General features: G+C 43.4%; 1 protein-coding gene across 3 annotated transcripts in view; it reads right to left on the reverse strand.

Moving 5' to 3' along the window:
• Positions 1–21,754, reverse strand: part of STRN (striatin) — a 151,282-nt gene that overhangs the window by 19,791 nt on the left and 109,737 nt on the right. For all 3 annotated transcript variants that reach the window (XM_089694262.1, XM_089694260.1, XM_089694261.1), the window contains 3 exons: positions 11,483–11,619; positions 10,969–11,144; positions 8,651–8,698 (listed from right to left, as the gene is read on the reverse strand). In XM_089694262.1, coding sequence (XP_089550388.1) covers positions 8,651–8,698; positions 10,969–11,144; positions 11,483–11,619 — 361 coding nt within the window. The remainder of the gene's footprint in view (positions 1–8,650; positions 8,699–10,968; positions 11,145–11,482; positions 11,620–21,754) is intronic.

Genomic DNA, 21,754 nt, shown 5'->3' on the forward strand with positions numbered 1-21,754 from the left:
CTATTGACATCTATTGCTGGTCTGAAGACACTTACAACTGGATTTTTGCCTGCAATGTCAATCAACCGCTGCCCTGATTTGGGTGAAAGCCAAGATAACAGGGAGGTACCCAGAGGAATCTAACACAGGGAGAATAATCCATATCTCTTCAGAGTGACTTTGGTGTGAAAAAAAAAAAAGCCCTTGAGTCATGTAGTCTAGAAGTCCTCAGTGCTATCCACTAAGCAACTATGCTGCCCCAGCTTTCAATTAACTGATAACTCTGAGAAAACTGGCCACGTTTGATAAAATAGCACTTGCTCTACTGTATTCAACAATTTTGGAGCCGAGACAAAACATGTTCAGGCAAAATGATAAGCAATAAACTACTGCTAACAGGCAAATTCTAAATGTGTAGAATTATGGTAAACCTATTTCGCGCAACAGTAAAAGTACACGCGTGCATGAAAAATATATGTATATACATAAAGGACTCTGGGAATAGCTCTGGGTCTAACCTGCAGTTGAATAACTATGTTTCTAATGCAAACTGAATGAAGAGATACAGCCACGTCACCACAGGCACCCTGACTGTCACTGTCCCAGAAGGGCATCAGTGCTTGCATGTATGACATAACTCTGCTAGACATTATTTGTATACAGTATGTTGGTTTTAACCACTAAAGCAGCCTTTCTCAACCAGGGTGCCCAGGCACCCTGGTGTGCCTTCAGGCGTCTTCAAAGGTGCTTGACAAAATGCCCAAAAATTGTATACAAGCCAGCAGGTAGATCAATCCTGCCTTTTAGTACGCAGAGCCACAGGTTTTCATTGTGCACTTTTATGACCTTCTAGCTGCCTGCATCCTAACAACCAATGACATCAGTTGTTAAGGACGTTGGGTGTATGCAGATAATCCTTGCTTGCCCCTCTGTCAGCACTGGGGTCACATTAGCAGAGTGAGGGAGATAAACAGACACACTGGAATACTAGTCAGTACCAGTGTGCAAAGGTGTATATGCTTTGGAAGAATAAATCACATCTAACGTTGGGTATACTGGATGTGTGTAGAATAATTTTTTTACATTTTAGTACAGGGGGGCCTTGAGATTGAGCAGGCTTTTAAAGGGTGCCTTGAGATTATCCATAATTTTAAAGGGTGCCTTGAAAAAAGGTTGAGAAATACTGCAGCAGAGTACTAGCCTGTATACATCCCTTCTTTGAAGTGAAACAACAAGAAGCGCACCAACCTTGTGCATTACATCAGTAACCAAAATTCATTTAGTAAAAGAATGGTACTCACAAACAGCGAATATAAACAGGCATGTAAGTCCTCCAAGGGACTTCAAAGGCAAGAGGCCAGCGCGAATCCCATCATGGGGGTAGGCACTCAGTACAGCTGACGCGTTTCGAAGGTCATGCCGCCTTCCTCAGAGCTGCTGCTTCCTCCAGCTCTGAGGAAGAAGGCATGACCTTCGAAACGCGTCAACTGTACTGAGTGCCTACCCCCATGATGGGATTCGCGCTGGCCTCTTGCCTTTGAAGTCCCTTGGAGGACTTACATGCCTGTTTTTATTCGCTGTTTGTGAGTACCATTCTTTTACTAAATAAATTTTGGTTACTGAGGTAATGCACAAGGTTGGTGCGCTTCTTGTTGTTTCACTTCACAGTTTTGTTCGGGCTTCCCCAGCCTTGGTTTGGAGCTGCACGACTTTGTATACTCCGGTGGTTGCTTTTCTGGAGTTTTGATTTCATCTACTCACCACCGGCCTGGGTCCCGGAGCACTGGAGAAAATCGCATTTGGTACATCCCTTCTTTACCAGGCCATTTTTCAGTGCTGAGTTAGTTTGACAATTACTTGGTTATGTAACACTGTACCCAAATAAAATTTAAATCACTTTGAAAAAGCTTTCTTTTAGTGGTATTTAATAAACACGGTTATATTATACTATATAACAGTTTAAAAAAAAATGCAGGTGTCAGGAATATGTAATACTCATAACAGTTTGCAAGTTTCAGTGGTCAGGTTAGTTTCCCTCTTATGTCAGTGGTAAGTATCACTAGTGTTGGTGGTCAGTGTTTTTTTCCCCCACCGTAACATGTAGTCAGTGCCCCCCTTTAAAGTCGATATGCTCCCTGTATAGCCCCCTTAACACTTTGTGGTGGTCACTGAGCCAACTTTATGGTCAACATGCTCCTAATGTACCACAGCCCCCGGCCCCCCATCCTTTAGTTGTTGGTCACTGAGAGCAGTGTTACTAACACAGGATCAGTGGCAGAGGAAGAAGGGAAATATTGTCTACATTTGTGACCACTGTGATTTGGCCATCACAGTGGTTACAAGGTACAGATGCACTCTAGTTGACTGTACATTATGCCTTTGAGCTCCACTGTCTAATATGGGGTCGACAACCCGATGATCGTGGGCAGGTGACTGGTAGATTGCGACCCTCGGTTGCCAACCCTGGAGAGGAGGGACGGCAGCATTTAGTGCTGTTCTCAACCGGACCACCCTCAGTGCAGCTGGGTTCCTCTTCTCACCCCCCCACCCCTTCAACAGCTGCTGCGGTGGTTGTTTCAGGATGGAGAGCAGGGAAGGGGCTAGTAAATATGTAATTTACTGGCCCCTTCCTTTTCTGAATGGATACAGTCTGATCAGTACCAATCACTGACTGTGCCCATTCACAGCTGAAGAATAGTAAGCAGTTTCACCAAAACCCTCACACAAAAAAAAAAAAAAAAAAAAAAAAAAAACCACAAAAAAATTACTCTCACCGTCCACTGCCCTACTGACACTGGGCCCACACCGTCCACTGCCCTACTGACACTGGGCCCACACCGTCCACTGCCCTACTGACACTGGGCCCACACCGTCCACTGCCCTGCTGACAGTGCGCCCACTGCCCTGCTGACAGTGCGCCCACTGCCCTGCTGACAGTGCGCTCACACCATCCAGTGCCCTACTGACACTGCGCCCACTGCCCTGCTGACAGTGCGCCCACACCGTCCAGTGCCCTACTGACACTGCGCCCACTGCCCTGCTGACACTGCGCCCACACCGTCCACTGCCCTGCTGACACTGCGCCCACACAGTCCACTGCCCTGCTGACACTGCGCCCACACCGTCCACTGCCCTGCTGACACTGCGCCCACTGCCCTGCTGACACTGCGCCCACTGCCCTGCTGACACTGCGCCCACACCGTCCACTGCCCTGCTGACACTGCGCCCACTGCCCTGCTGACACTGCGCCCACACCGTCCACTGCCCTGCTGACACTGCGCCCACTGCCCTGCTGACACTGCGCCCACACCGTTTACTGCCCTGCTGACACTGCGCCCACACCGTCCACTGCCCTGCTGACACTGCGCCCACACCGTCCACTGCCCTGCTGACACTGCGCCCACACCGTCCACTGCCCTGCTGACACTGCGCCCACACCGTCCACTGCCCTGCTGACACTGCGCCCACACCGTCCACTGCCCTGCTGACACTGCGCCCACACCGTCCACTGCCCTGCTGACACTGCGCCCACACCGTCCACTGCCCTGCTGACACTGCGCCCACACCGTCCACTGCCCCGCTGACACTGCGCCCACACCGTCCACTGCCCGCTGACACTGCGCCCACTGCCCTGCTGACACTGCACCCACACCGTCCACTGCCCTGCTGACACTGCGCCCACACCGTCCACTGCCCTGCTGACACTGCGCCCACACCGTCCACTGCCCTGCTGACACTGCGCCCACACCGTCCACTGCCCCGCTGACACTGCGCCCACACCGTCCACTGCCCGCTGACACTGCGCCCACTGCCCTGCTGACACTGCGCCCACACCGTCCACTGCCCTGCTGACACTGCGCCCACACCGTCCACTGCCCTGCTGACACTGCGCCCACACCGTCCACTGCCCTGCTGACACTGCGCCCACACCGTCCACTGCCCTGCTGACACTGCGCCCACACCGTCCACTGCCCTGCTGACACTGCGCCCACACCGTCCACTGCCCTGCTGACACTGCGCCCACACCGTCCACTGCCCTGCTGACACTGCGCCCACACCGTCCACTGCCCTGCTGACACTGCGCCCACACCATCCACTGCCCTGCTGACACTGCGCCCACTGCCCTGCTGACACTGCGCCCACACCGTCTACTGCCCTGCTGACACTGCGCCCACTGCCCTACTGACACCGTCCACTTTTAAGATAGGCTAAGATATTTTTACAGTGACCTTTGCTTTAATATTTTTATCCTAAGCACTCCTATGTAGTTAGGGCTTGATAGTTTATGTGTTTGAAAAAAAAAAAAAAGGGGGGGGGGGGAGCATCAAACCCCAGTGATCCTTTATTTAGGTAGATCTCCACCTCCCAAAGGTTGTCTACCCTAGTCTGATGATAGCATAATATTAGGCATTGTGCACTCACCTAGCATGTGTATTAGAAGTAGACAGAGAGCTGTTTTTAAACAACAATCCAGAAATAAAATTACCAACCTGCCTTTTTTCCCAATACTACAATAGGCAGGCGGTTAATCTTCTGAAAACTGTCTTGGTTGTTTTTGGTGCTTTTCACATACGAATATTAATCACACTGAAAAAGTAATGCTCAATGTAACCACCCCCTTTAACACATTACCCAACTAATACACTTGACAAAATCAGTTTTTTTTCTGGGGGGGGGGGGGTTGTTGGGAGGGTTTGGTACAAGATCAGAATTGCCTGCAGCAAATCAACTCCAAATTTACTGTTAACCTCCCTATATACTATTGCACAGTAGCAGAGAGGAAATAAAATGCATATACACAAGAAAAGAAAAAAAAAAAAAACACTTTCCAAAAGATAAACTGGCTTTTATACATGTATTTCCATTGTGTATTGGATAGGGATGCACCAAAATTTTGGCCACCGAAACACATCGGCCAAAAATAGCACTATCGCCATTTTGCCAATAGGAAAAATGTAGCCGATACAGGAGACTGTGTACTGCAGATGTGAGGGGAGCGGCTGAGAAAGGCAGGAGAGGAGCAGTGTATACAGTGACTGGCTGTCACTATATGTCAGTGCCAGTTTTTAGGTAATTATCGGCTTTTTTTTTTTTTTCTTCACTATGGCTCACAGAATTAGCTGTTACTTTCCCCCCAGTAAGAAACAAAGTTTCCTTGGTTCATTTCCCTGAGTTTAACGAAACTAAGTTTCCTGTTAATTTACTTTCCAAGATAGTTTTTCTTTCGGTCCGGGGAAAGTGACAACTAATTCTGTGAGCTATAGTGAACAAAAAAAAAAAAAAAAAGCCGCCAATTGCTTTTAAAAACTGGCACTGACATACAGCAACAGCCAGTTAGGGAGCCTCTGTATACACTACTCCCTCACTGTATACACTGCTTCTCTCCTGCCCCCTCCTTGCACACGCTGCCCCCCCACCCCCTCCCCCCTACAAAGAGGATCTGTCACTCATATTCTTGCACATAGGGGACTATTAGTCCCCTATGTGATAGCAATAAAATCATAAGTTAAAAAAATAATAAAGATAAATTTACATGAAAGTAGAAAAAAAAATACAAAAAAAAGAAAAAATAATTGGAGCCTCCCCACCCCCATATATGCAGACATTTTGGTTCGGTTTTCGGCCACATGCATTCTGACTTTTCAGTATTGGTTTCCGCACCAGAATTTTCATTTTGGTGCACCACTAGTATTGGCTGTAGTTGTCTTTGTTTACACAGGCTTCATCTTGTATAAGTGAAGTGTATGCAGGAAGATTTTGCAAAGCTTTAGCCAGCATCTTGTAGCTTTTTTGAAGCTTGCAATGTGTTTAACATGCTGGAACTGGAGAGAATGTTTGCTTTATAAGAATCTGTTTTTACTCCCTACGAATTGATCCAAATGGCAGAAATCTGGCAGTCTCTAGGGAGACTCCTTGGGAGGGAACTGTCGGCCTAACTGAAAATCAGGAATGGGAGGAAGCACTAAAGGCCCATAAAATAATTTATCTTAAAATGTCAGATAAACTCATACATATGTATACCCTCTTGGGACTTCTTTAAAGTGTTACTAACCCCACAAAAGTAACACCAGTCTGTATATGCAGTAAAGCATGCTTGCTATACTCACTGTGGAACCTAAGTGGCTAAAACTGCATTGTGTAAAAAAAGCGGTTTGATCCTGACTTCTCTGATCCCCCTTCTTCCAGTGTCCCCCTCTTATCTCCTAAGACATATCGTGTGGATTCACTCTGCACATGCTTAGTTTGGTGTATTTTCTTGGGAGAATGCATGTGATCAGCACGGGCCAATCAGCACTGTCCAGACAGATGTCAGGGGTCTTACATCTTCCTAGAGCAGAATGAAAACTCCTCCTATATGCTTTAACATGTGCTAGGCTGGACACGGATAGAAGTCAGAAGACTGCTCTAACTGCTGATGAGAAAAGGTATTTAGCAGTTTATAGTTAGTAAAATAATGGCATGCCCATGCTCTGTGTACTGTGGGAGACCAGATATAGTGAATGCAGGGTCCTGGGTTTAGTAACACGTTAAGGCGAATACCTCTCAGAATATGATCTCTCTCGCAATCTATGCCCAAGATGTCAGAGAACCACACAGGTACACTATGGCCAGGGGCGGACTGACCATTTGGAAACTCGGGCACTGCCCGAGGGCCCGGGGTCAGTAGGAGGCCGTATGAGATGCCCCTGGTACCTTTTTCATAGGCTTTTTTTAGTTTGGGGGCCTCATGATCCCCTATTGCCTGGGGGCCCCATGAGTTGTCAGTCCGCCCCTTACTGTGGCATATCCTTTGGAAAATATCCAGGCATACTGGAAACAAGTGGTTCAATTTTTGCATGATAAGATGGAGTCACCCACGGACATTCAGAACGTAAAGGCCAAGTTCACCTTTTGCATCAAGTAATACCAACAAAGAGGTGCAAATGCATCAAGTAATACCAGCAAAGAGGTGCAAATGCCTCCACTCCACCCTCACACCCCCTTCTCTCTCTCTGTATGTGTGTATATGTATAAGCACTAGACAACGGCTGTGAATTCCCACAGCCATGATGTCACCCATGGACCAGCAGTTATCTGCATGCCTTTCTCTCCACTGCAGCAGTCACTCACTGACATAGGGGTGCTGGAGCTGCAGAATCATGTGACTGGACCAGACCGGATTAAAAGTAGATATGTACACAGGTCATTTTTATACAGAGAAGGCAGGATAGGTAAGGAGGGTACATTTTTAGGAATTGTTAGGCTACGTTCACACTACGTTCCTGTGTGCAGGCGGCAGAAAGGTGTCTGGGAAGCGTTTTTACCGCTTCCCAAATGCCTCTGCCAATTCTGCACATGATGCTGTTCTAACGAGAGCGGTAGCGTCACGGCAAAAAGGACGCCTCTTGTCGAGTCAGGAGGCATTGAAGCCTCCTATTCTAGCCTATGGTGCCGCTCTGCAAATGCCCGGCCGGCGTTTGCGGTGCGGTTGCAATGTGGTTGCGGAGTGGTAACACCATTCAAACTTCATTATAGGCGTTTGTGGGGTGTTTTTACCGCTCGGCAAACGCTTAGCAACCGCCGCTAAACCGCGCATGCGGAGCGTTAAAAACTACTCCGCAAACGCCAGACCAACGCTTGCCAAATGCTATAGGGGCGTTTGGCAAGCGTTGGTAAAACAGCCAAGTGTGAATGAGCCCTTATAGTTAGGCTTTTCTTCCACTTTGAAATCTTTAGCAGTGCTGCTTTAAGTTAGCTAAAGGTTTTGCAAATGGTTTGTATAAGCTTGCTCTAAATGCTGCTGAACACCAGCTGGAGCCTGTGTGAAAAATCTTTTCTGAAAGAAAATTGGAGGCTGCATTGCTAACCTCCTACTACAGATGCAAGTTACCTGTCTATTACACGGTCTTCACTACTTTGAGTCACTGACCCAGAAACAGGTATGCAGATCAGGGAGTCAGAAGCCCTTATCTGCATAATTGATTCAGGTCAATGACTTAAAAGTATTTAAACAACAGGGTCAGTATGACAGCTATGCCACTAGCATTTCCAGAATGATAAGTCAAGAAAGCCTTCATATTTCTCTCAGGAATGGTTTTTGTCAGTATGAAAGGTGATTTCTGCAACTTCCAATATTACAACAATATTAAGCATTGTTTAATTACAGTTAGGCCTCATTTACATTGCTGCTCATAAACGTGAGTTCAAGAGCTCAATTCATTAAAAACCTATGTGTCCATTCACACATGACATTTATCACACAGCAGCAGGGGTTAAGGCCAGTTAAACATCCCTCTCCTGAATGTAGAAGAATTGCTTTTAGGAGAGGAAAGTTTGGGCCAAAATACACTAAATGCAGCAAAAACATGTAATAACGCCTACGTGCTAACCGTATTTAGAGCATGGGTGCTTATTCATTTCAATGGCAGATGCACTGGCCAATGAAATTAATAAATGTCCAAGTGCTAAACGCGGTACCTCGTTTACACGCATTTTTGCCGTGTTTAGTGTTTTTCTAGAAAAATGTTCCAGTGTACGTGGAGCCTTCAAATCAGTTGGCTAACAAAAAACTTTAATATTCAGCATCAACAGATCTACATATACATTGGGCATTTTTGGTGGTATAGTAAGAATGTCACACCAGTAATTCAAAACTATATAGAAGAATAACATTTTTTTTTTTTTAATTTACCTATGTGCTCTAAATGTGTAAATTGGCTCTACATCAAGAGATGCGCTCCTAAAAAAGAAGAGAAGAAAATTAAATACCAGAAGTAAATAAAAGTGAGGCTATGTGCAAAGAGTCAATACAATCACTAAGTCACAAAAAAGCAAAATACGACAAGACTTTCACTTAAAGTGGTAATAAACTCTTCTCTAATAATTTATCTACAGGTAAGCTTATAAGAAAGCTTACCTGTATGTAAAATTAATATCTCCTAAAATGTGCACCATTTAAGAGATATTGTCCCTTTTTGATGGACGGCGCATGTGCTCTGAAGGAATGGCATACCCGTGCCATTCCTTCAGAGCACTGTGCCATGGCTTGGGACTCACACGTGCATGAGTGACATCATTGTGGCTCAGCAGAGCTCATGAGCCCAGAAAGAAGACCAGGTGAAGATGGAAGCCCCGGGTAGCCGTGACAGCGCTCCACTGGAGAGCTTTGTTTCAAGGTAAGTCCTTCATATTGTGCTAGTATATGCAATGCATACTAGCACATTATGCCTTTACCTTGCAGGGTTTTTGTTTTTATTTTTAATGCGGTCTACTATCCCCGTGTTCAATAGAGTAAAGGAGGGTTATGACGCCAGTCATTTGTTTGTTTGTTTTTCGTCATCTGTTTTCCATCATGATTTCCCTTCACTTCCTCTCTGGTAGCCAAAACAGGAAGTGAGAGGAAATCCCTCAAAAGTGAGGGAATCCCCAGGTGTCACCAGAACTAGTGCCCCCATTGGATTGTTCCCCTCTTACTGTTCTGATATCAACCCAAAGTTTATTTTTTTGTTTTTTTTTACTTTCACTTTGGATGACAATGGTAAACAGGACAAATAGAAAAGGTGAATCTCCCTAAAAGGAACACAGACAGCAATGAAAACCTGTCAAGCTCTAATCCCTCTCTGCTTTATGTGAAAGGATGATGAAGAAAATACCTTTAATGACACTAAGGATCCATTTGCACCAGCCGCTGCTTTGCAATACAGGGCTGGTGTGTACTGCATTCTGGCTAGGCCAGCATAGCATTCATATGCTGATACCAGCGTATCACACAATTCCCCCCCTTTTTTTAAGCAAACTTTATTGATATGTTACACAGTGACATTTCATAGAGTTCAATCGGAAGGCGTGACCTGCACGGAGTTGGAAAAAAAGTACTGCACGCAGCACTTTTTTCAGTAAACACTGCCTGCTCACCACCCCAACACAGTGGTGTGAACCAGAGACAAGGCATTTTGCCTTGCGATGGGATGCGGTGGAACTGCACTGGAATATCCCACTGCCGTCCCACCGCACCTGGTGTGAATGGACCCCTAGATCAACCTTATCAATACTGAACACATTTAAGGTATATGCACATGTATTAAAATATAACCATTTACACTTTAGCTTTCTGCTAGGAGCTGGCAGAAAAATCCAGTGCAAAAAAATTCTCAACCTGGTGCGTAGTAACACACATTTATGCACGTTCATGTGCGTAAGGCGTGTGTGTAATTTCATGCAACTGGCAAAGATATTCATTTGTTCTAGTCACTAGCCTGAAATTAAGTGAATATGCCTTAATTATGGCAGTACGCTTCTCTCCAAATGCAGGCTTGGGGTAGTTTTTCATGTCCCTATACGCCGTCTAAAATACAAATATAAAACACTACAACGTTCATGAACACATTGACTAATACGGAGCTGTGTTTAGAGGCATAAAGAAAGAAAATGCTTCTAAAAGCTGCATTTTTGTCTGCCCATGTGCATGAAGCCATAGCATGACTTCTAATTGTAATCTACATTAACATCCATTAAGGCTGCTTTGGTCAATTATACATTATTGAGTCTATTTTACTACAGTGACAGTTCCAGATCATACAGATTCATCTACTCCTACTGATAAAACAAAGGCTCAATGAAGGTAAAACTTGATGGAAAAGAGATGACAAAAGTAAAAAACAACCACCCTTAAATAAATGGTAAGAGAAATTCTGAGGCAAAAATAAAGATATATAAATAGTGGCAGAAAAAAAAAATCACTAAGCATGACTAATAAAATCCTAAAGGAGTGGAACATCTATTACATCTGAATCTGCACATTGAAAATAAAAATTAATAGATAAACCATGTTCAAAAACTGACAGTTTGTCCACTATCTGTAGGATACCTTGGGCCAGTCACATAGTCCACACTATCAGCTTTATATTAGTTAAAACCACAACTCAGAACTAAACATAGTTGGGGATAAAGGTTTCACTTGATCACCAGATGCAATGTTAAGAAAAACAAAAAAAAGCAAAATACACATACTTTTTTGCTGGGGCAGTCTTTTGTAGATTCCACATTTTTAATGTATGATCTTCTGATGCTGTTATCAAAACAGGCTCTGTTGGGTGGAATGCAAGGCCACGAATTCCATCAAAATGACTTCTAAGAGTGAATTTGGGATTCCATGTTTTTCTAAGGGCATCTTTATTGTTTGCAACCTGTTAAAGAAAAAAAAAAGGTAACATATTACCGACTCTAAGGACCTATTCACACTTAAGCACTGCAGTTACCACATGAACCACAGTGCGGGGCCATTCTTTAGGAAATGCACCTTGCTGCATTGTTACTGTAGTGAGCAACCAACCCAAAACCCAGCCCACCACAACACATAAGCCATGCGCTGCACTCTGGAAAAAAAAATGGCCAGGTTCATTTTTAAATATATATAGGTTCACTGCTAGCCAAATTCATTTTATAATTTTAAACAAGCACACTAAATGAAAAATAAATATTTGCATGACCTACAGTTTAGAGAGTAATATACCATGGAACTTACATCATATGTCATGGAGTCTGCCTCATTGGCTACTGTAAGTCCTGCCAATTCTCCTAAACCCAGTTCATTTTCTAATGCTTCATCAGGTCCCATTATAAAAGATTTTCCAGATGATGGTGGAAATGTTAATGCTTCAACTAGACAAAAGAGGGAAAAAAAACAGATATTCAGATTCACCATGGTTTTATTTAGTGTATGTATATATTTTGGGTCAAGAAAAGGCCTTCTTTAATCACTTCAATTCCGGGCACTTATAAATCCCCTTCCTGCCCAGGCCAATTTTCAGGTTTCAGCGCTTTCACACTTTGAATGACAATTGCACGGTCATGCAACACTGGACCCAAACTAAATTTGTATCCTTTTATTCACACAACTAGAGCTTTCTTTTGGTGGTATTTAATCACCACTGGGGTTCTTATTTTTTGCTAAATAAAAAAAAATTCAACACGTTTTTCTTTGTTTCTGTTATAAAAGTTTGCAAGTAAATCTTCAGAAATTTAGGCCAAGATATATTCTGCTATATTTCTTTGGTGAAAATAACCCAAATCAGTATTTATTTAGTCTGTAGTAAAGTTATAGAGTTCACAAACTGTGGGATATATCTGAAAATTGATCAATCCTGAAGTACTGATGGCCAATCTAATTTCTTGAGGTCCAAGAATATCAGAACAGTCCAGATATCCTCCAAATGACCCCTTTTTGCAAAGTAGACAGTCCAACGTATTTCATAAGAGGCATGGCGAGTTTTTTGAAGTTGTAATTTTTTGTCATAATTTTTCGGAAAATGAAGAAATTAAAAACATTTTCACTGATAATTGATAATTTTTCTTCAATTTTTATTACATTTTTTTCTTTTTTCATATTACACTATGACCAAAGTAGTATCATTTTACCATAGTAACATTGTACTATTTTGGGGAAGTGATCAGTATTTTTTGTTTTACACAATTTGATTGCTTATAGCAAAGAATTTCTTGATGTGATCACTTTGACCATTCACAGCTAGATACACTTGTATACAATGGATGGCATGAAAGGAAGCCATCCACTGTTTACAACGGTCAAGTGACCTGCTGTGATTGGTCACAGCAGGTCACACGGTACTGGCAACGGGACTGGTACACAGATCTGTCAAAGACCTGTGATAGATTTCGCCACAGCACGGCACTGAGGGCACACGCAAGGCGCGATCAGGGAAGGATGTCATATGACGTCCTTCCAGAGGGACGAAAGGCTCGCCCGGCTGTCATTTTACTATGGGCCGGGCAGGACGTGGTTAAGCAGACCTTATACTAAAACGTTAGGTCTACTTATTACATAGAGCTCCATATTATACCTAACAAAAAAAAAAAAAAAAAAAGAAGAAGAATAGGAAGAAAAATTACGCACAAGGAGCGATCGTTTGATTTTCATATAGTGTGTACACAACTTTCAAACACCTGATTCAGACTTTCCAAACAAAAATTTCCTAAGGCACAAATTCCAAAATTGTTCTCGTACATGAGCAGAACAAACAACTTTCATTTAATGTGTACTGTTTTCATACTAGAAAACTTGGATACAAAAGACTACGCATGATCAGCAACAATCTGTGCTACAATGTTTCATTGTCAAAAAAAAAAAAACCTATCATTTGAGAAATTTTGTACAATTAGTACCATCCTTGGGTTTGACCTGCTGTGAAACAGAGAAAAAATGGCCGATCATTCACCCAATTTTCTCATAGTGTGGACCCAGCTTTATACCTGGCTTCTGCCATGAGACCCAAGCAAGGGTGAGTAACTAGATAAGACTATCATGCACTGTTCTAGATTTGAGATCTTCAGCATTCTCAAGACGGTTACAGTTTGGTAGACACATTGATACATGAAGTTCAACAAATGCTGCTGTGCAATAGAGAGCATGACCATTTATGTATCAGTACATTAAAGTGGTTGTAAGGGCAGAAGGTTTTTGTTTACCTTAAAGTGTAATTAAACCCACATTATAAAAACTAACAATAAATGCAAATGTAGTACATGCTGTTGACATTCATTATGGGATTCGTCTTCTGTATACTGCAAAAAAACCTGGTTGATCCTGCTGTTCTCTTATCTCCCCCTTCAGTTAATGTCCCCAATGCAGTTGGGGATTTTGCAGAGTAGTGTTGGCAGTTACTGCACATGCTCATTTGTCAACGAGTTTCTATGCTTCGTATTTCTTCCCTATCACATCTAAGCAGCCCATGTGACTATAGTCAAATCTGGGTGTATACAGTCTGGATAAATGACAGCCCACTCCCTCCCTCCTCCATAACCAGTCAAACACAATGGAATGGGTTACTGCATCTTGATTGATGGAGGCTTTACCCCCCTGTTATTATCTCCACCCACACTATGTTATTGCCAAAAAAACAATAGATTGGGGTGTATATATATATATATATATATATATATATATATATATATATATATATATATACAGTCAGGTCCATAAATATTGGGACATTGACACAATTCTAACATTTTGGCTCTATACACCACCACAATGGATTTGAAATGAAACAAACAAGATGTGCTTTAACTGCAGACCGGCAGCTTTAATTTGAGGGTATTTACATTCAAATCAGGTGAACGGTGTAGGAATTACAACAGTTTGCATATGTGCCTCCCACTTGTTAAGGAACCAAAAGTAATGGGACAGAATAATAATCATAAATCAAACTTTCACTTTTTAATATTTGGTTGCAAATCCTTTGCAGTCAATTACAGCCTGAAGTCTGGAACACATAGACATCACCAGATGCTGGGTTTCATCCCTGGTGATGCTCTGCCAGGCCTCTACTGCAACTGTCTTCAGTTCCTGCTTGTTCTTGGGGCATTTTCCTTTCAGTTTTGTCTTCAGCAAGTGAAATGCATGCTCAATCGGATTCAAGTCAGGTGATGGACTTGGCCATTGCATAACATTCCACTTCTTTCCCTTAAAAAACTCTTTGGTTGCTTTTGCAGTCTGCTTTGGGTCATTGTCCATCTGCACTGTGAAGCGGTATCCAATGAGTTCTGAAGCATTTGGCTGAATATGAGCAGATAATATTGCCCGAAACACTTCAGAATTCATCCTGCTGCTTTTGTCAGCAGTCACATCATCAATAAATACAAGAGAACCAGTTCCATTGGCAGCCATACATGCCCACGCCATGACACTACCACCACCATGCTTCACTGATGAGGTGGTATGCTTAGGATCATGAGCAGTTCCTTTCCTTCTCCATACTCTTCCCTTCCCATCACTCTGGTACAAGTTGATCTTGGTCTGATCTGTCCATAGGATGCTGTTCCAGAACTGTGAAGGCTTTTTTAGATGTCGTTTGGCAAACTCTAATCTGGCCTTCCTGCTTTTGAGGCTCACCAATGGTTTACATCTTGTGGTGAACTCTCTGTATTCACTCTGGTGAAGTCTTCTCTTGATTGTTGACTTTGACACACATACACCTACCTCCTGGAGAGTGTTCTTGATCTGGCCAACTGTTGTGAAGGGTGTTTTCTTCACCAGGGAAAGAATTCTTCGGTCATCCACCACAGTTGTTTTCTGTGGTCTTCTGGGTCTTTTGGTGTTGCTGAGCTCACCGGTGCGTTCCTTCTTTTTAAGGATGTTCCAAACAGTTGTTTTGACCACGCCTAATGTTTTTGCTATCTCTTTGATGGGTTTGTTTTGTTTTTTCAGCCTACTGATGGCTTGCTTCACTGATCGTGACAGCTCTTTGGATCTCATCTTGATTCCAAATGCAAATAGCACACTTGAAATGAACTCTGGACCTTTTATCTGCTCATTGTAATTGGGATAATGAGGGAATAACACACACCAGGCCATGGAACAGCTGAGAAGCCAATTGTCCCATTACTTTTGGTCCCTTAACAAGTGGGAGGCACATATGCAAACTGTTGTAATTCCTACACCGTTCACCTGATTTGGATGTAAATACCCTCAAATTAAAGCTGACAGTCTGCAGTTAAAGCACATCTTGTTCGTTTCATTTCAAATCCATTGTGGTGGTGTATAGAGCCAAAAATGTTAGAATTGTGTCAATGTCCCAATATTTATGGACCTGACTGTATGTATATATGTATTGCAATTTAAAAAATTGTATTGATAATTTTACTCTGCATTTCAAAGGCTGTTTTTTCCCCATTTGGAATATGTGACCAGCAGCAGGAGTAGAACCTCCTTCTGCTTGTTTTCCTTCAGACAGGCTGGGAAAGAGCTGGGTCAAGTGACAGCTGTATATAGATTAGGAAAGAGGTACTTTTTTTTTTATTAAAATAATTACAGTGCCATCATCCACATACAGAAAGAGAAGGGGTAATGTACATTAAAAACAGTGTGTTTAGTATCACTTTAATGCATTCTCTGCATTAAGCTAAAAAAACCTTCTGTGTTCTGCTTCACACCAGCTCCCCGATGTACTTTCCTGAGGCCGATCTCGATCAAGCGCTGTGCCCAAGAGCAGCAGTACTCTCCTCACTGGACATAGAGACTGCAGCAGGGGCCATTGGCTTCTGCAACTATCTGTGAGGAGAGAGCAGGGGGCCCAAGAAGAGGAGGGTCGGGGCTACTCTGTGCAAAATCACATTGTAGGTAAGTACGACACGTTTGTTATTTTAAAAAAAAATTTTCATTACATTTTTAGGGAGTCAAGTGCAGGCACAGCAACGTACATGTACATTGCCAGCCTTTGTTAGGGTTTGGGTCGAGCATTTGAGCTTGCCCCCTGCTGTGATTGGACACACCATGAGTTTGTCGACAGGTTTTAGCCACTGATTGTGGCTGAAACCTGCTGATAGGCTGTGTCCAATCAAAGAACAGCGATCTGGCCGTTTCTTCTTCCTAAAAATCAGCCATAACATTATGACATCCCACAATAACTTGTTGTGGCATGGACTTTACTAGACATCCAAGTGTATGCGGGGGTATATGGTACCAAAACGTCAGTAGCAGATCCTTTAAAGCAGGACTTCACCCAAAAGGGGAAGTTCCACTTGTCTACATGGGTCAGCCTTTGCTCCTCAGATTTCTTGTTTTCCTTTCTTAGACCACTTTGGTAGGTCCTGACCACTGCATATAGGGAATATCCCACAACAGCTGCTGTTTTGTATGATGCTCTGACCCAGTCATCTAGCCATTACAATTTGGCCCTTGTCAAAGTCACAGAAATCCTAAGGCTTGCCTATTTTTTTTTTGCTTTCATATCAACTTCAGGGACAACATATTTACTCTCTGCCTAATATATCCCACCCACTTTCACATGGCATTGTAACGAGGTCATAATGTTATTACTGATTGTTGTAGTTTTAATTGTGTAACTGTTAATTATGTAATGCACCATTCAGGGAATGTAAATGGACATTTCATTGTATGCTTTTTCAATGCCAATAAAGTCTTATAAATGTGATTAATGTTAAATAGAAAAAATAATAAATTTTGTGTATATTTGTGTGTGTGTGTATATATATATATATATATATATATATATATATATATATATATATATAATATATATATATATATATATATATATATATATACACATACACACACACACACACACACATATACACACACACACAGCATGGCTTTTTAGTCTAATTAAAAACAAAAACACAACTACGGAATTATCCAAATTTAAATTCACCCCCTGTACACACTGTCCCATCTTCTCTACATACTGAACTCCTGTATGCACTGCTTCCACTCTTTTTACACTATCCTCCTCCCTGTACACATTGCCTCACTGTCATAAATGCCTCTCCCAGCCTATCAACTGCTTGTATATATGTATGTCTGTGCACAGTATGGGGCGGCCTCACAGCACAGGGGTCACTGCTGGCAGGCGAGCACAGCACAGGGGTCACTGCTGGCAGGCTAGCACAGCACAGGGGTCACTGCTGGCAGGCTAGCACAGCACAGGGGTCACTGCTGGCAGGCTAGCACAGCACAGGGGTCACTGCTGGCAGGCTAGCACAGCACAGGGGTCACTGCTGGCAGGCTAGCACAGCACAGGGGTCACTGCTGGCAGGCTAGCACAGCACAGGGGTCACTGCTGGCAGGCTAGCACAGCGCAGGGGTCACTGCTGGCAGGCTAGCACAGCGCAGGGGTCACTGCTGGCAGGCTAGCACAGCGCAGGGGTCACTGCTGGCAGGCTAGCACAGCGCAGGGGTCACTGCTGGCAGGCTAGCACAGCGCAGGGGTCACTGCTGGCAGGCTAGCACAGCGCAGGGGTCACTGCTGGCAGGCTAGCACAGCACAGGGGTCACTGCTGGCAGGCTAGCACAGCACAGGGGTCACTGCTGGCAGGCTAGCACAGCACAGGGGTCACTGCTGGCAGGCTAGCACAGCACAGGGGTCACTGCTGGCAGGCTAGCACAGCACAGGGGTCACTGCTGGCAGGCTAGCACAGCACAGGGGTCACTGCTGGCAGGCTAGCACAGCACAGGGGTCACTGCTGGCAGGCTAGCACAGCACAGGGGTCACTGCTGGCAGGCTAGCACAGCACAGGGGTCACTGCTGGCAGGCTAGCACAGCACAGGGGTCACTGCTGGCAGGCTAGCACAGCACAGGGGTCACTGCTGGCAGGCTAGCACAGCACAGGGGTCACTGCTGGCAGGCTAGCACAGCACAGGGGTCACTGCTGGCAGGCTAGCACAGCACAGGGGTCACTGCTGGCAGGCTAGCACAGCACAGGGGTCACTGCTGGCAGGCTAGCACAGCACAGGGGTCACTGCTAGCAGGCGAGCAGAGGATGCTAACCTTAACGAATCTTAAACATACTCCCTCCCCTCCTAACACATGCTTACTAACCTGTGTAAGAATATGCATACATCTGCCTATTTTCATGCTGGTATGGTCTGGTCACGATGGGCTCCCGTGTCAGATGCAAGGGAGAACAAGGAGTGCCAATAGATGGACCATTGCAGCCTATAGGTGACATCCTTATTCCAGAGGCTTTACCAGACATTGTCAAGTGCTCTCTCCCCTTCCCTGCAGCTCACACAGGAGCGATCACATGACCTGACTGAAGCAGCATGAAGACAGGTAAACATATGCATCTTTCTTGCACAGGTTAGCAAACAAAAGTGCTAGGAGGTGGAAGCGTTTTTAAAATTAGTTTGGGTTACCCTGGGATTATACCTTAATGATCAGAATTATTCAATGTATTAGAGACTGTAGGGCCAGACATGGGAGATTTACTAAAACTGGTGCACTCAGAACCTGGTGCAGCTGTGCATGGTAGCCAATCAACTTCTAACTTCAGCTTGTTCAATTAAGTTTTGCCAATAAAACCTGGAAGCTGGTTTCTATGAAGAGCTGAACCAGATTTTGCACTCTCCAGTTTAGTAAATAACCCCCACAGTGTAAAGCACATAAAAAGGAAAAAAAACACCCACAAAGGATTATTTAATAATGTGCTAAGAAAAATGGGGACTTTAGTAACACAAGGCAACTGATCCTTTTCTGCATGATGAAATTCAAAACTGAAATTTGATTGATTGCATGCTACTGCACCATCACAGTTGTTTATGGTGTTTTTTTTTTCATTGCTAGTTTTAGTCATCTTCATACAAAAATTTAAACCTTCACCTTTAATTTCAAAACAGTTTTTTTTTTCTGCCACAATCTGTTTTGCATCATACATTGACACAACATGTATGACAGAAAGCTGACTGAATAGAGAAAGCAAAAAAAACAAAAACACAATATAACAAAATAATTCAAAATGTGAACATGCTGCAGTATATCGACAGCCACAACAAATGTGACAGATGCTTAGTAGATTAGAAGAAAAGATGTATTGAAGGTAGTTGCTTAGTAACTAGTTTCCTGCAACATGCACATGTGTGGAGGAGTCAGATGAATCATAAGAGCACTGATTTGCCAGGGGCACCAACATTTCTTACCTCTTACTATTTAAATCAGCAAAGCTTGGAATCTAGCATCCATTAGTAACATAAGTTAATAATAAAAGACAGAATTGTTATGCTTCTTTGTGACTGATTATGCCTAATGTTAGAAATATATGAATACTGCAAGCCAAAATTTACAGTTGTACATTCAGGATTGATCAAAATTACTACCTTGCACTTAATTTATACAGGTTTGAATCATAGGTAGAAAAACACTAATGCTGCATGGTGAATGTGCTGTACTGCTCCTTTCTCTCAATATACCCTGATATCACACCCATAACTTTATGGCCACCCACTTAATATTGAGCAGGTCTCCCTTCTGCCACCAAAACAACCCTGACCTATCGAGGCATGGACTCCACTAGACCTCTGAAGGTATGCTGTATTATCTGGCATAAAGCCATCAGTAGCAGATCCTTTAAGTCCTGCAAGTTGAGAAGTGGGGCCCCATGGATCAAAATTTTTTTAACACACCCCACAGATGCTCAATTGGGTTGAGGCAAAGTCAACAGCTCAAACTTGTTGTGTTCCTCAAACTGTTCTTAAACCATTTTTAAAATGTGGCAGGGTGCATTGTTCAGCTCAAAGAGGCCATTGCTGTCCGGAAATGCAGTTTCTAAGAAGGAGAGTACTTGGTTAGCTACAATGTTTATGTAGATGGTACATGTCCAGTAACATCAACATGAATAGCAGGGACCCAAGGTCTTCCAGCAGAACGTTGTTCAGAACATCACACTGCCTGCAATGGCTTGCCTTCTTCCTATAGTGTATACTGGTGCCATTTCTTCCCATGTAAACAATAAACATGCACCCGGCCATTCACATGATGTAAAAAAACATGATTCATCAGAGCAGGCGACCACCTTCCACTGCTCTGTGTACATGCTTTTGGCTGTGGACATGGTTCAGCATGGGAACCCCGACCAGTCTGAAGCTACACAGCCCTTATAAACAACAAACGGCGATTCCCATTTTTTCTGCTTTCAACACATCAACTTCAGGGACAACATGTTTACTTACAGCCTACAAACTTCTGATGCCATTGTAATGGGATAATCAATGTTATTCACTTACCCTGTTAGTGGTCATAAAGTTATGGCCGATTTAAGCCTGTGGGTCATGCCTGAACGGTTTTAATCTCTCCCAAGTCTTGACGTGCCCATGTGTTGCAGAGCACATTTGGATGTACACAAACAGGTACACCCATTATGCTGCATGCTCCTAAACATGACTAGCAGCAATGCATGGCCTCACAAACATAGAAAACAGTGAGACTAAGAGAATATCATCTTCTCCTCTGCCTCTGACACCAGAAACACCCATTCTCTGCCAGTACTGCAAGCATGTATGCCAGTGGTCTGACCATACAGATGAATCACTTGCTTCACTCCCTATTTGGTTATGGATCTGTCCATTGCCTTCACTAACACTAGTTCAAGTGCAGCCACTCTGCCAGGGACTAAAGTGTATAAGTATGTTGAATGGTATTAAAAAGGTTTTACTATGTAGACTTCTCAAGGATTTTTGGGGAAAAAAAAAAGTTAAATAAATATCTTGATTTTGCACAGGGAATGCTAATCACATTCCCTGACATACAGGTAACCACTAAAAAATGCAATCAATCAACTGAAACCCAGTCATAATATGAACAGGTAAAAATATAAAAGCCTTATAACAATTTAAATGTGACTGACTACTGAAAATACAATCTAATTTTCCCTTTATGTACAGTGAAGGAAATAAGTATTTGATCCCCTGCTGATTTTGAATGTTTGCCCACTCACAAAGAAATGAGCAGTCTAAAAATCGAATGGTAGGTGTATTGTAACACTGAGAGACAGAATAGCAGCAAAAAATTCTAAAGAAATGCATGTCTAACAAATTATGCACTGATTTGCATGTTTATGAGGGAAATAAGTATTTGATCCCCTTCACAAAACATGACTTAGTACTTGGTGGCAAATCCCTTGTTGGCAATCACAGAGGTCAGACGTTTCCTGTAGTTGGCCACCAAGTTTGCACACATCTCAGGAGGGATTTTGGCCCACTCCTCTTGGCAGATCCTCTCCAAGTCATTAAGGTTTGGTGGCTGACACTTGGCAACTGGAATGTTTAGCTCCCTCCTCAGATTTTCAATCAGATTAAGGTCTGGAGACTGGCTACGCTACTCCAGGACCTTAATGTGCTTCTTCTTGAGCCACTCCTTTGTTGCCTTGGCTGTATGTTTTGGGTCACTGTCCTGCTGGAACACCCATCTACAACCAATTTTCAATGCCCTGGCTGTGGGAAGAAGGTTCTCACCCAAGATTTTATTGTACATTACACCTTCCA

The sequence above is a fragment of the Staurois parvus genome, unplaced genomic scaffold (genome assembly GCF_062004578.1).
Source record: "Staurois parvus isolate SC_StPar_1 unplaced genomic scaffold, SC_StPar_1.0 ptg000657l, whole genome shotgun sequence".
Classification (NCBI taxonomy): Eukaryota; Metazoa; Chordata; class Amphibia; order Anura; family Ranidae; genus Staurois; species Staurois parvus.